Raw genomic sequence first — 16,800 nt, 5'->3', positions numbered from 1 at the left:
TTTAGAAACTTGACTGCAGTCGTGGATATACTAACCTAGACAAGTGCTAAAAACATAAAGAACTTAATATACACACAATGAAAGACTACCAGTAAAACTGGGGACATCCAGAATATGTCCTGATAGAAATACACATTTCTTTTAAGGAAAAAAATAAAATTTAAGGACATCTGAATAAGATGGATAAATTATATGAACATCAATGCCTTAGTAAGACTGGCTGGACGCGGTGGCTCAAGCCTGTAATTCCAATACTTTGGGAGGTCAAGGCGGGCGGATTACGAGGTCAGGAGATTGAGATCGCCCTGGCTAACACGGTGAAACACCCCGGGTATCATAGCATGCGCCTATAGTACCAGCTACTTAGGAGGCTGAGGCAGGAGAACTGCTTGAACCCGGGAGGTGGAGGTTGCAGTGACCCCGAGATAGAGCCACTGCACTCCAGCCTGGGTGTCAGATGGAGACTCCGTCTCAAAAAAAAAAACAAAAATCGGTGAATTACATCAACATCGATATTCTGGTTCTGTGGTATTAGATATTTTTTGCAAAATGCTACCATTGCAAAACCAGGCAAAATATACAAGGGACCTCTCTATATTCTTTTTCGTAAGAGAAAGGGTCATACTCTGTCACCTAGGGTAGAGTGCAGTGGCACAATCATACTTCACTGTAGCCTCAAACTCCTGGGCTCAAGCAATCCTCCAACCTCAGCTTTCCAAAACGCTGGGATTATGGGCATGAGTCACTGTGCCTAGGCCATGGAATTTCCTTATTTTGGGGTTTGTTTTTCTTTTTTTTGAGATGGAGTTTCGCTCTTATAGCCCAGGCTGGAGTGCAATGGCACCATCTTGGCTCACCACAACCTCCACCTCCCGCGTTCAAGTGATTCTTCTGCCTCAGCCTCCCGAGTAGCTGGGATTACAGGCACGTGCCACCATGCCCAGTTAATTGTGTATTTTTAGTTGAGACGGGGTTTCTCCATGTTGGTCAGGCTGGTCTCGAACTCCCGACCTCAGGTGATCTGCCTCAGCCTCCCAAAGTGCTGGGATTATACACGTGAGCCACCACGCCCAGCCTGGATATGGAATTTGTTACAACTGCATGCAAATCAACATTTATCTAAACAAAAATTTCATAATAAGAAAATATTTGCGGCTGAGGTGGCTAATGCAGAGCAGAATTGCTTGAAGCCAGAAATTCAACACCAGCCTGGGCAACATAGCAAGACCCTGTCTCTACCAAATAATTTTTTCTTTAATTAGCCAGGCGTGGTGGCATGGCCCTTTAGTCCCAACTACTCATGAGGCTGAAGTAGGAGAATCACTTTAACACAGGAGGTCTAGGCTGCAGTGAGTTGTGGACTCCAGCCTGAGCAACAGAACAAGACCCTGTTCTCAAAAAAAAAAATCTTGTTACATGCTTCTATGAAAAGATGTCTTAACATATTAACCAAAAGGGAAAAAAGGGGTGCATGGAGAGAAGAGACAATTTCTAATAGAATATTAAGAGTATAAATGAGGGAGCATATGAAAAGTGACAAAAATCAAGAGATTTTTATATTCCATTTCTAAGTTTGCCTTTTCTTTCTTTTGAGACAAAGTCTCACTCTGTCACCCAGACTGGAGTGCAGTGGCACAATCTCAGCTCACTGCAACCTCTGCCTCCCGGATTCAAGTGATCCTCCTGCCTCAGTCTCCTGGGTAGCTGGAACTACAGGCACGTACCACCACACCCGGCTAATTTTTTTTTGTATTTTCAGTAGAGACAGGGTTTCACCACGTTGGCCAGGCTGGTCTTGAACTCCTGACCTCAGATAATCCACCTGCCTCGGCCTCCCAAAGTGCTGGGATTATAGATGTGAACCACCGCGCCCAGCCAAGTATGACTTTTCTAAATTCAAAAAGGTTCATAGGAATTGCTTTAAAAGGCTACAATTGAGATTATTTAAATTAGATTCAGAAATAACTGTTCAATTGTTATTATCCTACCACAAATTTCAGAGATTGGATCTCCTTTCAATGGGCTCTCCTGAAAACCAGGAAGAAGAAATTAAACATTTCTATCTAAGACAAAGGACAACCTGCAAAAAGCGACAATGTAATAATCTTACACCACTTAACAGTTGGAATACAGAAAACTATTGATCCTATTGCACAAATTAAATTATTCTGATTATCAAACAAAAATACAAATGCTCCTGATTATTAATTAAAAATGGAAACTGTAAACAGCAGTTAATGTCTTTATCTTACTAATTAAATAAGTTTGGAAAAATAGAGAAAAAAAACAAAAACTCAGCCAAACGCAATGGCTCATGCCCGTAATCCCAACACCTTGGGAGGCACAGGGCGGCGGATCACTTCGGCCCAGCCAGGAGCCAAGATCACGCCACTGCACTCTAGCCTGCGCGAAAGTGTGAGACCCTGTCTCAGAAAGAAAAAAAAACTCAAAAATATCTTTCTTGAAATTCACAACTCTTTCAAATGTACATTTGGCTCTTGGCATGCAGCAGTAGGCATCACTTACAGCGTACCTACTTCAGGACTAGCACTGCATTACTTCATATAAATTATCTTGTGTCATGGCCAGGAGGGATGGCTCACGCCTGTATAATCCCAGCACTTTGGGAGGCCGGGGCGGGTCGATCACCTGAGGTCAGGAGTTCGACCAGCCTGGCCGAACATGGTGAAACCCCATCTCTACTAAAAATACAATATTAGCCCGGTGTGGTGGTGCACGCCTATAACCCAAGCTACTTGGGAGGCTGAGGCAGGAGAATCAACTTGAACCCAGGAGGTGGAGGTTGCAGTGAGCCAAGATCATGCCATTTTGCACTCCAGCCTGGGCACCAGAGTGAGACTCTGTCTCATAAAAAAAATAAATTGGCCGGGCGCGGTGGCTCAAGCCTGTAATCCCAGCACTTTGGGAGGCCGAGACGGGTGGATCACGAGGTCAGGAGATCGAGACCATCCTGGCTAACACGGTGAAACCCCGTCTCTACTAAGAAATACAAAAAACTAGCCAGGCGAGGTGGCGGGCGCCTGTAGTCCCAGCTACTCGGGAGGCTGAGGCAGGAGAATGGCGTGAACCCGGGAGGCGGAGCTTGCAGTGAGCTGAGATCCGGCCACTGCACTCTAGCCTGGGCTACAGAGCGAGACTCCGTCTCAAAAAAAAAAAAAAAATTATCTTGTATCGTAGACTCAACAACCCTCCGAGGAAGGTACTAGCCATAATTTAGAACTGAGGAAATGGGCCTCAGAGACATTAAGGGACTTCTTCCACTAAACAGATAGTGCAGTATGCAGTCAGAGATGTCCAGCCTAAAACCATTATAATTTATTATCCTTGGCCAGGTGCAGTGGCTCACGCCTGTAATCCCAGCACTTTGGGAGGCTGAGGCAGGCGGATCACAAGGTCAGCAGTTCAAGACCAGCCTAACCAACATGGTGAAACCCCATCTGTAATCCCAGCTACTCAGGAGGCTGAGGCAGCAAAATCGTTTGAACACGGGAGACGGAGATTGCAGTGAGCCAAGATCGCACCACTGCCCTCCAACCTGTGCAACAGAGCAAGACACCATCTCAAAAAAAAAAAAAAAATTATTATCCTTAATTAGGAGAGTGAAAGTTGAGAATGGAGAAAAAAATTAATGCATGAGATATTAAGACGCTCAAATTCAAAAAGCCTTAGAAATTGAGTACATGAGGAAATGAAAAAAGAAAAACCAACCAACCTGTAAAGTTTTAGAAATTTGGTCCACTGAAAATGATGAAGGCTGACAATCCGCTCATAAGGATTCCTAGCTAAAATGTACTCACTCCCCTTCCCAAACTGTACCTCTGTAATAGCATGATTCATTCATTAACTCGATATGTCCCCAGTAAAAAGAAGGCACCATGTTATATGCTGTTAAGATGCAAAGATGAATCAGACCAGGAGAATAAAGGCATGAGCAAGGGGAGAGTATGGAGCAAGGGACCATTAAGAGTTCAGTTTGGGCCGGGCGCGGTGGCTCAAGCCTGTAATCCCAGCACTTTGGGAGGCCGAGACGGGCGGATCACGAGGTCAGGAGATCGAGACCATCCTGGCTGACACGGTGAAACCCCGTCTCTACTAAAAAATACAAAAAACTAGGCCGGGCGCGGTGGCTCAAGCCTGTAATCCCAGCACTTTGGGAGGCCGAGACGGGCGGATCACGAGGTCAGGAGATCAAGACCATCCTGGCTAACACGGTGAAACCCCGTCTCTACTAAAAATACAAAAAACTAGCCGGGCGAGGTGGCGGGCGCCTGTAGTCCCCGCTACTCGGGAGGCTGAGGCAGGAGAATGGCGTAAACCCGGGAGGCGGTGCTTGCAGTGAGCCGAGATCTGGCCACTGCACTCCAGCCTGGGCGGCAGAGCGAGACTCCGTCTCAAAAAAAAAAAAAAAAAAAAAAAAAGAGTTCAGTTTGGCTGAACTCAGGGTACACAAGGCTCTAGCATAAGATTTGGAAAGGTCAGGACAGGATCCTATCAAAAAGGACACTGAATTTGGGCTTTATTTGTTTAGAAAATGAGGTGTGCGTCATTTAAGTTATAAATTTAAGTAGAGACCCAATATTTCTCATTTTGGAAGCAGGAAGTAATTTTATATAGGATAGACTGGAAGGAAAGACTAAATGAAGACCAACAATAAAGATGCCATAGAAAAATGAATAAAGGGAGAAACTGAGGGCATCTGTAAAATTTTGTAATAGTAAAAACATTTAACTATACAGCACGGCATATAAGCCTATCTTTATACCTTTATCTGCTGACAACCCCACTCTTCCCAGATAGCTAGCCAAGGATTTCTGGCCACTTGCATATGCTATTCCCTCTTACTGGTATGTCTCTGCTCAAACTATAAATAACCACTCTGTGAAGTCCTCCCTGATTATTCTAGGCATGCCTTCCTTCACACTCTCAACGTATTGCATACATAACACCTACCAGACCACTTAGTATTCTGTATTGTCATTGTTTACGCTAGTTTTTGCCACACAGTGAAGTTCTTTAAAAGCAGACTATCTCTTTCCTTTTTCAAATTTTTTTATTTTTTATTATACTGGCAGTGCCTGGCTCAAGAGGTATTCAATTGTATTTTAATCATTTAAATGAATAAGTGACTGCAAAGTTTCCAGCTTTGAGAAGAACAGGATAATGATGTCATCATGAACACAGAAGTAAATGCGGATTTGGCAATAAAAGAGATGGGTTCAGGCCGGGCGCGGTGGCTTAAGCCTGTAATCCCAGCACTTTGGGAGGCCGAGGCGGGTGGATCACAAGGTCAGGAGATCGAGACTATCCTGGCTAACATGGTGAAACCCCGTCTCTACTAAAAATACAAAAACCTAGCCGGGCGCGGTAGCGGGCGCCTGTAGTCCCAGCTACTTGGGAGGCTGAGGCGGGAGAATGGCGTGAACCCGGGGGGCGGAGCTTGCAGTGAGCCGAGATCACGCCACTGCACTCCAGCCTGGGAGACACAGTGAGACTCCGTCTCAAAAAAAAAAAAAAAAAAACAAAACAAAACAAAAGAGATGGGTTCAAAATGAAAATAATAGGCTGGGCGCAGTGGCTCATGCCTGTTATCCCAGCACTTTGGGAGGCGGAGGCAAGCGGATCACTTGAGGTCAGGAGTTTGAGACCAGCATTGCCAACATGGCAAAGCCCTGTCTCTACTAAAAATACAAAAATTAGCCAGGCATGGTGGTGGGCGCCTGTAGTCCCAGCTACTTAGGAGGCTGAGGCAGGAGAATCACTTGAACCCAGAAGGCAGAGGCTGCAGTGAGCCGAGACGGCACCACTGCACTCCAGCCTAGGTGACAGAGAAAGACCCTGTCCAAAGGAAAAAAAAAAAAAGGAAATAATATTACATTTTAGGTGAATATGACACAAGGTAGAGGAGCAGCTCAGTTGACAATTAGAATTTCTTGGTTTGAAGTCAGTTCAGAAGAGAGTATTATAGAGTAGAGTAGCAGCACAATCAATGAAAGTGGATGACCATCCTGGCTAACACGGTGAAACCCCCTCTCTACTAAAAAATACAAAAAACTAGCCGGGCGAGGTGGTGGGCGCCTGTAGTCCCAGCTACTCGGGAGGCTGAGGCAGGAGAATGGCGTAAACCCGGGAGGCGGAGCTTGCAGTGAGCAGAGATCCGGCCACTGCACTCCAGCCTGGGCGACAGAGCGAGACTCCGTCTCAAAAAAAAAAAAAAAAAAAAAAAAGAAAGTGGATGAGACTGCAGAGAAAGAGGAAGAAAAAGAGAATAAGCACTCAAAAAAGGACTATTTTAAAAGTGGTATGCAGGTCGTGGTGGCTCACACCTGTAATTCCAGCACTTTGAAAGGCTGAGGCAGGTGGATCACTTGAGGTCAGGGGTTCGAGACCAGCCTGGCCAACATGGTGAAACCTTGTCTCTACTAAAAATACAAAAATTACCCAGGCATGGTGGAGGGCGCCTGCAATCCCAGCTACTTGGGAGGCTGAGGCACAAGAATCGCTTGAACCCGGGAGGTGGAGGTTGCAGTGAGCTGAGATCACGCCACTGCACTCCAGCCTGGGCAACAGAGCAAGAATCCATCTTAAAAAAAAAAAAAAAAAAAAAGGCTGGGCGCGGTGGTTCATGCCTGTAATCCCAGTACTTTGGGAGGCCGAGGCGGGTGGATCACGAGGTCAGGAGTTCAAGACCAGCCTGGCCAAGATGGTGAAACCCCATCTCTACTAAAAATACAAAAGTTAGCCGGTTGTGGTGGTGGGCGCCTGTAATCCCAGCTACTCCGGAGGCTGAGGCAGAGAATTGCTTGAACCTGGGAGGTGGAGGTTGCAGTGAGCCAAGATCACCCCACTGCACTCCAGCCTGAGTGGCAGAGCGAGACTCTGTCTCAAAAAAACAAAAACAAACCAACAAGAAAAGGTCATCCAGCAAGGAGGCAGTCGGATAGAGTGCAGAACCTCAGGTGTGGAAAGATCAATTTTCTTCCAAGATACCTAAGGAGGGAATAGAAAATTGTGGGATGACGGGTAGAAAAGAGGAAGGAACCTCTGAGGAATCATTTTTGTCTCAGGCAGCAAAACTATAAGCCTTAGACATTATCTAACCTCATCTCTCTCCATTCCTCAAATCCAGACTCCAATCTGCCTCCAGGTCAGGTATCCCCAAAAGAGCTGCCAATTTTCTCCATTTGAAATAATCTTTTAGATTTACCCCTTCTTTCGAGTACTGGACTGTGCTCATGTTTTTTTTGTTTTTTTTTTTGTTAAGAGAATCTCGTTATGTTGCCAAGGCTGGAGTGCAGTGGCTATTCACAGGCACAATCATACATAGCGCGTTGCAGCCTCAAGCGATCCTCCTGCCTCGGCCTCCGGAGTAGCTAGGACTACAAATACATGCCACTGGGCCGATTCTTTTTTTTTTTTTTTTTTTTTTTTTGAGACGGAGTCTCACTGTGTCTCCCAGGCTGGAGTGCAGTGGCGCGATCTCGGCTCACTGCAAGCTCCGCCCCCCGGGTTCACGCCATTCTCCCGCCTCAGCCTCCCAAGTAGCTGGGACTACAGGCGCCCACTACCGCGCCCGGCTAGTTTTTTGTATTTTTAGTAGAGACGGGGTTTCACCATGTTAGCCAGGATAGTCTCGATCTCCTGACCTTGTGATCCACCCGCCTCGGCCTCCCAAAGTGACTGGGCCGATTCTTAAGTCTTAATTACTATTGCAACAGACACCTACATCCTAACCTTGCTTCTAATTTCCCCTAGTCAAAGTCTTCCAAACAGATTTTACATCACTTCTCAGCTAAAATCTCTCAACACCAAATGCTTCACATCAACACCAAATGCTTCAGTCTGAATTTCTAGGCCCCATTACCTGACTACATCCATCCTACCCAAGCAATCTCCAACAAGTATCCTCTGAAAATGCCACCCTCATTTAATTCTCCACATCTAAAGCACCAAGCCTGTCTCAACAACAATAACAACAAAGCACAAAGCCTTTGTACACTGGGAAGAATTAGAAAACATCAACCCAGGCCGGGCGCGGTGGCTCAAGCCTGTAATCCCAGCACTTTGGGAGGCCAAGACGGGCGGATCACAAGGTCAGGAGATCGAGACCATCCTGGCTAACACGGTGAAACCCCATCTCTACTAAAAAATACAAAAAACTAGCCAGGCGAGGTGGCGGGCGCCTGTAGTCCCAGCTACTCGGGAAGCTGAGGCAGGAGAATGGCGTAAACCCAGGAGGCGGAGCTTGCAGTGAGCTGAGATCCGGCCACTGCACTCCAGCCTGGGCAACAGAGTGAGACTCCGTCTCCAAAAAAAAAAAAAAAAGAAATTATCAACCCAATTAAAGTACCAGCTTAGAATTACAAATTGTAATGACAATCACTTCACTTCACTATATGCAGAGAAAATAAGAGCACATGATGGTAAACTGACAAGAGGCAAACAGTCCACTTAGAGGTAGATACACAAAATAACTGAAAATATGACCCTTCTTTCTCTAATTCTAGACAGGAAATCTACAACCTTAAAAACTACTCTTACCCACTGCCAAGAGAATTTTCTCCTTTTTTTTTTTTTGACAGGATCTTGCTCTGCTGCCTAGGCTGGAATGCAGTGGCGTGATCATGGCTCACTGCAGTCTCAAACTTCTGGGCTCAAGCAATCCTACTACTGCCTCAGCCTCCTGGGTAGCTGGGACTACAAGAATACCACCACATCCAACTGAGTGTAGAGACAGGATCTCAGTATGTTGCCCAGTCTAGTCTCGAACTCTGGGCCCTAAGCAATCCTTTCGTCTTGGCTTCCCAACTTGCTAGAATTACAGGTGTTAGCCACCAAACCCAGCCAAGATTACAGACAAAAAGAGACAAATAGCAATTTGCTACGGACTTTCTAAAATTCCCAGCATAGTAACTATACCTACTGCATCAATAACTTAAATCAACTGTGAACAGCTTGACTACGTTAATATTATATGACTACATAGAAGAGTTATTTTTAATTACACTTTTCTGAAGCCTTATTGCTTACCTAACTTTGCATTCTAAGATTGACTGTTTTTTTTGTTTTTTTGTTTTTTTTTTTTGAGATGGAGTCTCCCTCTCGCCAGGTTGGAGTGCAGTGGCGCAATCTCAGCTCACTGCAACCTCCACCTCCCAGGTTCAAGTGATCCTCCTGCCTCAACCTCCCGAGCAGCTGGGACTACAGGCATCCGCCACCATACCCGGCTAACTTTTGTATTTTTTGTAGAGACGAGGTTTCACCATGTTGGCCAGGATGGCTTTTTTTTTCCTTGAGAGGTAGTTTCGCTCCTGTCGCCCAGGCTGGAATGCAATGGGGCAATCTCGGCTCACTGCAACCTCAGCCTCCCGGGTTCAAGCGATTCTCCTGCCTCAGCCTCCCGAGTAGCTGAGATTACAGGCTCCCGCCAGTATGCCTAGCTAATTTTTTGTATTTTTAGTAGAGACGGTGTTTCGTCTTGAAATCCTCATCTCAGGTGATCTCCCCGCCTCAGCCTCCCAAAGTGCTGGGATTACAGGCGTGAGCCACCACGCCCACCCTGACCTCACTTTTTAAGTCCTCAGTCTAAGAACGGGTTCCATGGCTCACACCTCAGCACTTTGCCAGGCTGAGGTGGGTGGATCACCTGAGGTCAGGAGTTGACCGGGCCAACATGGTGAAACCCCATCTCTACTAAAAATACAAAAATTAGCTGGGTGTGTGGTGCACACCTGTAATCCCAGCTACTGGGAAGGCTGAGGCAGGAGAATCACTTGAACCCAGAAGGCAGAGGTTGCAGTAAGCCAAGATCATGCCTTGTACTCCAGCCTGGGTGACAAGAGAGAAACTTTGACCCAAAAAAAAAAAAAAGTCCTCAGTCTAAAAATATCAAAGGCAAAAATAAATGCAATAGATTTCAATCACAACTCTGAACCAAATTCCTAAAATAATAAATTAGGGGATGGGTACAGTGGCTCACGGCTGTAATCCCAGCACTTTGGGAGGCCAAGGTGGGTGGATCACCTGAGGTCAGGAGATCGAGACCAGCCTGGCCAACATGGTGAAACCTCGTCTCCAATAAAAACACAAAAATTAGTCGGGTGTGGTGGTGCACACCTGTAGTCCCAGCTACTCGGGAGGCTGAGGCGGGAGAATCACTTGAACACAGGAGGAGGCGGTTGAAGTGAGCCTAGATCGCGCCACGACACTCCAACCTGGGCGATAGCAAGACTCTGTCTCAAAAAAATAAAAATAAGTAAACTTACATACTTGCTTCTTCAAGCTCATAAAGTCTTTGAGCAATTTCAATTTCTCCCCGAAAAAAAAACTCCTACATTTGTGCATTTGCTAACTCCCATTTCAGACACGTAAGCTACTATCTAAAGGCTCCAATATTTTCAGTTTTTTTATTGTCTTTTTTTTTTTTGAGACAGAGTTTCGCTCTTGTTGCCCAGTATGGAGTGCAATGGTGCAATCTCAGCTCACTGCAACCTCTGCCTCCCGGGTTCAAGCGATTCTCATGCTTCAGTCTCTCAAGTAGCTGGGATTTCAGTTGCCCACCATCACACCCGGCTAATTTTTGTATTTTTGTAGAGACAGAGTTTCACCATGTTGGCCAGGCTGGTCTCAAACTCCCGACCTCAGGTGATCTGCCCACCTCAGCCTCCCAAAGTGATGGGATTACAGGCGTGGGCCACCACGCCCAGCCTTCATTTTTTTTTTGTTTAATAGAACCAATACTCCACTAACATCTTTGATGAGAAACAGGTTTACAATTCTATTTGTATGCTTCTAGAGAAACATCTATCTCCATTGTCAGATTTAAATTTATGTGCAAAAACAAAGACAAAACGATATATATAATAAATTTCAACGTGAACTCAAGAAAAAGGATTTCTGGGCTGCCAATAAGTTTTCAAAACAGCCTACCCACCCTAGGACAATTCAGACTCAAGATAACCACTAAAGCAAATTTTTCAAAATCTGCAATTGCCCAAGAAACCAAGGAGTACTAAGGCACAATTAAGATAAGAATCAACAGAAACAAAAGTGACACACCCACATTCTCCCTCTGTAACTTTAAAGAACAGCAGGGAATAAGGTAAAGTGAATGTTTAATGAACTCAGAATAACAACATACCATAAAAGTTTTTCTTATAAAAACTTAATGTGGTATCTCTGAAACATTTTTTGGCCAAAAAAAATTTATCTTTGGTACATTACCGGCGGTAACCAAACAATGTGTTTGGGCAGAAACAAAATCAATATCAAATATTAATATTTAAAGCTGAAGGAATCTTATAGCAATCAAGTACTTTTGGAATTTAACGGCAATAGAATTGAGGCTAAGAGAAGTGAACTGATCATTTAGCTAGAAGTCAAGAAATTCTGCATAAGCTCAAATAAAAACAAATGTTATCATTTATCACCCTCTAACAATACTTGACAACATTACTGAAAACAGCAACTCAAATAAGATACTCTCCATTTCTATACACACAGAATATGTATCACACATACACATACACACTTCAAAATCTGAAACTACTGTAGTTCTAGCTGATGCAGGAGGATTGAATGAGCCCAGGAGTTCCGACGCCAGCCTGGGCAACATGGCAAGGCCAGTCTCTAAACAATAAATTAATATAAAACTTTTTCTTAGTTACGGTTCTGTTAAAATAAAATAAAACAAAACTAGAAAAAGTTCAAGAACTAATGGTGATACAAAAATTAGCCAGGTGTGGTGATGGGTACCAGTAATCCCAGCTACTTGGGAGGGTGAGGTAGGAGAATCGCTTGAACCCAAGAGGTATAGGTTGCAGTGAGCAACCACTGCACTCTAGCCTGGGCGACAGAGTGAGACTCCATCTCAAAAAAAAAAAAAAAAAAGAGACGATGGTGGCACTCATCAAAAGCACAGGATGCTATACCTTCACAACAGATAGTTCAGAAAAACTAGCCTAATTTAGATTTTGACAATGTCCAAAAAAACCTCACCTTAGTCACTTTAATCTGTGTTCAAAATGCCCTTCAACCTGAAGAGTCAAGTCATCAAGTAAAAAATAATCTGCTACATACAGCAACAGAACTCCAAGCACTAAATTGGTTCACCTGCACTCATGGTGCTGGCAGGCCAAAACCCATCTTCTCTTTTTTTTCTTAATCATATGTATATCTCCATCTTGAGAAATTAAATCAGAACTCAATCAAATGCCTTTAAAAGCATTAGCCTACTCTCAATGAAGAGTTATTTGTAAAAAGCTTAAAATAACCAAACTCATACCAGAGATGAATTTAAAAATCAAAGTAAAATTCTGCCCAAAAGCTTATGATTAGCAATAGGATTTCAGCTGTGAACTGATAAGCAACCAAAAACAAATTTGTTACAAGTTTCTCTTTAAGTGGCCTGTATATATACATATACGTATATATTTAAGTTGTACCAAAAACTGCTTACAAATGGCAATTCCTGTGAAGTAGATGATGATGAAGTTCCAGGTAATTCTAGCATGTTTCCTAATGTACTGGTACTGGAATCTGGATCATCCTGAAAAGATAAATTTATTGAGTTTAATTGCTCTTCTATTGTAATGTTTGTATCTCCTAGTGAAAAGGGGGCTGGGAGAAGGGCTGCTTTTTCATTGCTGCCGTCCACTTCATTTCTTTGCTTATTTTTCTGTGTTTCAGTCTGAGGAGCTAATGGCAAGAATGGCGATTTGACTGCACCGTGTCTACTCTCTGGTGTGCTGTCTTGTTCACTTCCCATGGCCACTTTTACACCATTCTCTGATTTAGTCTCATAATTGCAGGTGGCATTGGTCTGAGTTTCCTCAAAGATCTCCTCTATACTCTCATCCTCTGTGACTGGCTGTTCTGGGTCCATTTCAGAATCTACATCTGCATCGTCCACACAAGTAAAATTCTCAAAGTGCAGAAAGCCATTCTTGATAGTCTTTGTTACTTTTACCTGGAGTTCAGGGGAGTTATTACAAGAGAGTTCCTGTTTCATAGCAAGTGCTGTAGGACCACCAGGACTCAGAGAAGTGCAAACAATTGGCGTCTGAGCTCTTGAATCACTTTTTTCAGGGTCTTGAAAGGATTCTGATCCATCAGCAGACCCATTTAAATACTCTACATTGATCATGGAGGCCAAATCCTGTAGTCTCCGCAGTGGAATGTAACAAGATGGAGAATCTTGTCCATAAGCATTTTGGGATGTTCCACTGACAGTCGATAACTGCATAGTACACCCATTAAGTGGCTCAGAAAAATTGGATTGACCATTACCGAAAGGGCTGTCCTTGTCTTCAGGGGCATCTAAATTCACTGGATTGGAAAAGGGCAGCAGACAATTTCTTCTGGGTAGTTCACAGGTCTGATCCATCCTGGGCCGGCATCAACCTGGAATCCAAAAGCACAGCAATTAATCTGAGTTAATAGGCCATCTGACTCGACTCTTCAAAATGGCAGCCACTTCAAGGCCTAGTGGCCTCCATGCCACTCCGCTGCACTTCTATGGCCAGAAAAAGTTCCCCCGACTGGAGATGAAAAAATGGCCTCGGGGAGCCTCTGAAAACTCCATTTTCCCGAAGCTGGGCCGATCCTGCCCATAGAAACAGCCCGTCTCTTTTTCCTCCTCTGCAGACTGGTGGACCTTGGGCTGAACTAAAATTAAAACCCTTCTGCCAGTCAAAATTCCCAATTCTCAAACAGGAATCGTCCTCCCCCTCCCTCGCCAGGGGTCGAGCAACTGGATCTCTCAAAGGCAAATAGGCTGCGGGGTCCGAGGGGGGCTCCTGGACCCTGCACAAAAAGGTACCCCCCCTTCCTGGCTGGCTCGGGCGCAGCGGTCACAATAGCGCTGCACCCTGCGCCCAGCCAGCGCCGGAGCCTTTGCAGCCGCGGTGCGCAGGCCGCAGGCGAGCCGGCCGAGGCGGGTGCACCCCAGAGCTCGCCTTCCTGAATGCAGGCCTGCTGGGGTCCGCAGCTGCAGGGCCCAGAGGCCGGGACGCGGCAGAGGGAGAAACCGAGGCGGCCGGCGAAGCCCAGTCAGGGCAGCAGCAGCTGCTACAGCCTGAAAAACATGGCTGCTGCCGACGCCGCCGCCGCCTGCCCGGGCCGCGCTCCTTCCCGCAGCGGCGGCAGCACCTCCCAGCCGAGCCGATCGCTCTCATCAATATTCAGCAGCAAGCAAAGTTTGCTGCGGGAGGGCAGCCGGCCCCGCGCCCCGCAGCCTGCTACCTGAGGGGAGGCTGAGGCCGAGGTGTTCGCGGGCGGCCGGCGGGGCACGGGCCGCGCCGGGAGGAAGTTCGCGGCAGCCCGGCCAGCTAGGCCCGAGCCCGGCTGGTAGTGATGGCAGAGGGGGAGGGGGCCGGCGGCTGCAGCACCGCCGGCCACCAACCCCGCACCGCGCCCGGCCCTCCTCGGAGCCCCTCACCTCACGGCCACCACCATCTTCCCGGCCCGGCCACCTCCTCCCTTCCTCCTCCTCGCGCCTGCCCGCCGCCCACCCCAGCGCACTAGTTACCGTGCCCCGCGCCCCCTCCCGGGCCAGCTGGGGGGAGGGGGTGACCCTCATTACACTGGGGTGCGAGCGGAGCGGTGGGGAGAGAGCGGGGCCGCTCGCCGCACCCCCCTCCCCCCGCGTCTCTCTTCAGGGGAGAAGGCAGCGAGCGCGACCTGCCCCGGCCTATTCCGCCGCCGCCTCCTCCTCCTCACACCCCCACCGCGCGCGCCCCCGCGGCGGCGCGTGCGACCGAGCGCCTCGCGCCGGCCCGCGTGCGGCTGGGCCCCGAGTGCGCGCGCACCCCTTCCCCCACAGCGCGCGCGTTCCCTTGCCTCACTCTTCGGGGTTCAGGGCGGGTGAAGTCGGGCTTGCGAGCGCGCCGCCCAATCAGCGGAGCTGCCGCTGCCGCCCCCTCCCCTCCCCCTGCGCGCCCGCTGGCGGCCGGGGCCTACGGGCCGGCCCGGCTGCCCGGGCGGGGCCTGAGGCGGGCTCCCCAGGGGCCTCGCGCGCCTCCTTGGAGTGTCGGGGCCTGCGGGCGTCGTGGGTGGCATTCCGATCCCCTCACCTACCTCGGGGCACAGCGCTGGCCTCGAGCCGCACACGGTTCCCGCACCCTACGCGTCTCGAACCCCAACCCAGGCGGCACCTGGCCCGGCTGAGGCCTGTCCGATCGCCCCACCAGCCCCGCTCGGGCCCGCGTCAGTCCCGGCCTCCATCTTAGGTTACAGCCCAGGCTCCCCATCCACTGGGCACCTGCCCTCAGCCCGCTGGGTTCGGCCCGAGGCCAAGGCAACCCCCCTCCTGCCGCAGGGCTCACCTGGGGGCTTGGGCTGGGGTCTTCGAGGCCTCAGGCCCCGAGCAGACGCAGCCGCAGGTGAACCCCCCTACCCGGCCGCACCCCAAACCCACACCACCACCACCACCACAGACCAAGCTGAGCAGGAAACAAAATGGAGGCAGCAGCTCGGGTCTGCCTCCCTGAGCCAAGCCTGTGCAGCCCCAGGGCTCCCTCCTGTCTCAGGCTCGACGCCCGCGAGGCAGAGGCTGGATCGTCCCGGGTGCCGCGGGCAGCCGCCCTACAGCAGCGCAGACGGGCCGGGGACTCGGCCTTGCGGTGCCCACAGCCCCTCACCCACCACCCCTTCCCTTCCCCCTCCCCCCATCCCTCTCCCTCCCCCTGCCCGGCCGTGCGGGGTGAACGGCTCCGGGGAGCCGGGTCGGGTTACCCGCCCGGGCACTGCTCGGCCGGCCGCGGCCTCCGCGCGAGAACGAAGCCAGGCGACCCCAGCGCTGAGCCCACCCCCGCACGGAGCCGGGCTGCAGCCTGACAGCGCGCCCGCACCTCGGCCTGCAGCCGTGCGGCCCCCGCCCAGGGAGGCCGAGTCCCCAGCGCGGGCCCAGCCGGGACGAAGCTCCCTCACCACCCCCGAGCCCAAGGGTCCTCGCAGCCTCGGGCGGGGCGAGGGGAACGCCCGGGGAGGGGGTTCTCTAGTCCCTGCACCGCCTCCCGCGCCTAGTCAGGGTCTGGGCCTGGCACGGGGGCTCGGGCAGCGGGCGCCGGCCGGCGTGGGTATGTGCGTGCGCGCCGGGCTGGGGGCCGGGACGGGCCGCGCCTCGCACCGCGGACGTTGCAGTTCTCGGCACCCAGGCAGATGGCCCTCTCGTGCCACCGCCGCCCAGCGCGGGCCGACTGCTCCGCAGCCCGGTTCCCCGGGGAGCGCGCGCCTCGCCCCTGAGGGCCGGGCATCTGGACCCCAGCGGAACTGCGCCGGCACACGGGACCGCCCGGCTGGCCGGGACAAGCCGGCTGGCGCAGCCCTCGGCCTGGGGCCTCACGGCCTGCATCCTGCACCGGGCCCGCAGCACCGACCCTAGCGCGGCCGCGTGGCGTCCAATCCCCCAAGACAGCGGAAGGGCAGGACGGGGAGCCAGAGCTGGGCCTGAACTTGCGACTCCAGCTCCTCGGACCCTTCCCCCAGCCCGGACTCCGTCGCCCCCTGGGCTTGATCCCCACCAAGAAGCTCACCTCAGAAGTTACCTAGTCCCTAGGGCGCTAAGCGCCTTCTTGCTGTTCAGAGAAAGCCGGATCCGGCCGCCATAAATATTCCGCCTCCTCCAGAAAGCCTTCTGTGATTAGATTTGGAGTTAACTCCATCTCAAGCTGAGGGCGCCGCCCTCGAGGGCCACGTGACTACTGTTCTTCCCATGGCTTAGTAAATGTGCATAGTTATTGCCCCAATGGACTGTTTACTCACTGCCTTCTGTTAACTTTGAGC

General features: G+C 49.6%; 1 protein-coding gene across 4 annotated transcripts in view; it reads right to left on the bottom strand.

The window, feature by feature from the left end:
* The window catches only part of NSD1 (nuclear receptor binding SET domain protein 1), a 176,466-nt gene extending 160,626 nt beyond the window's left edge, over positions 1-15,840 (bottom strand). The window contains exons 1-4 of one of the 4 annotated variants that reach the window (XM_025387636.1): positions 13,306-13,370; positions 12,476-12,565; positions 11,863-11,886; positions 6,828-6,877 (exon numbers count right to left, since the gene is read on the bottom strand). Coding sequence is in view for 3 of the 4 variants with exons in the window: in XM_025387633.1 (XP_025243418.1) it covers positions 12,476-13,402 (927 nt within the window). In the remaining variant the exon portion in view is untranslated. Of the gene's footprint in view, positions 1-6,827; positions 6,878-11,862; positions 11,887-12,475; positions 13,420-14,259; positions 14,277-14,545; positions 14,724-15,341 lie in introns of those variants that run through there. The other 3 variants (XM_025387635.1, XM_025387634.1, XM_025387633.1) reach the window with 3 other exon arrangements.
* Between the last annotated feature and the right edge of the window lie 960 nt (positions 15,841-16,800).

The sequence above is a fragment of the Theropithecus gelada genome, chromosome 6 (assembly GCF_003255815.1).
Source record: "Theropithecus gelada isolate Dixy chromosome 6, Tgel_1.0, whole genome shotgun sequence".
NCBI lineage: Eukaryota > Metazoa > Chordata > Mammalia > Primates > Cercopithecidae > Theropithecus > Theropithecus gelada.
The sequence above is the reverse complement of the archived record's forward strand: the minus strand, read 5'-3'. Positions and strand labels throughout refer to the sequence as shown.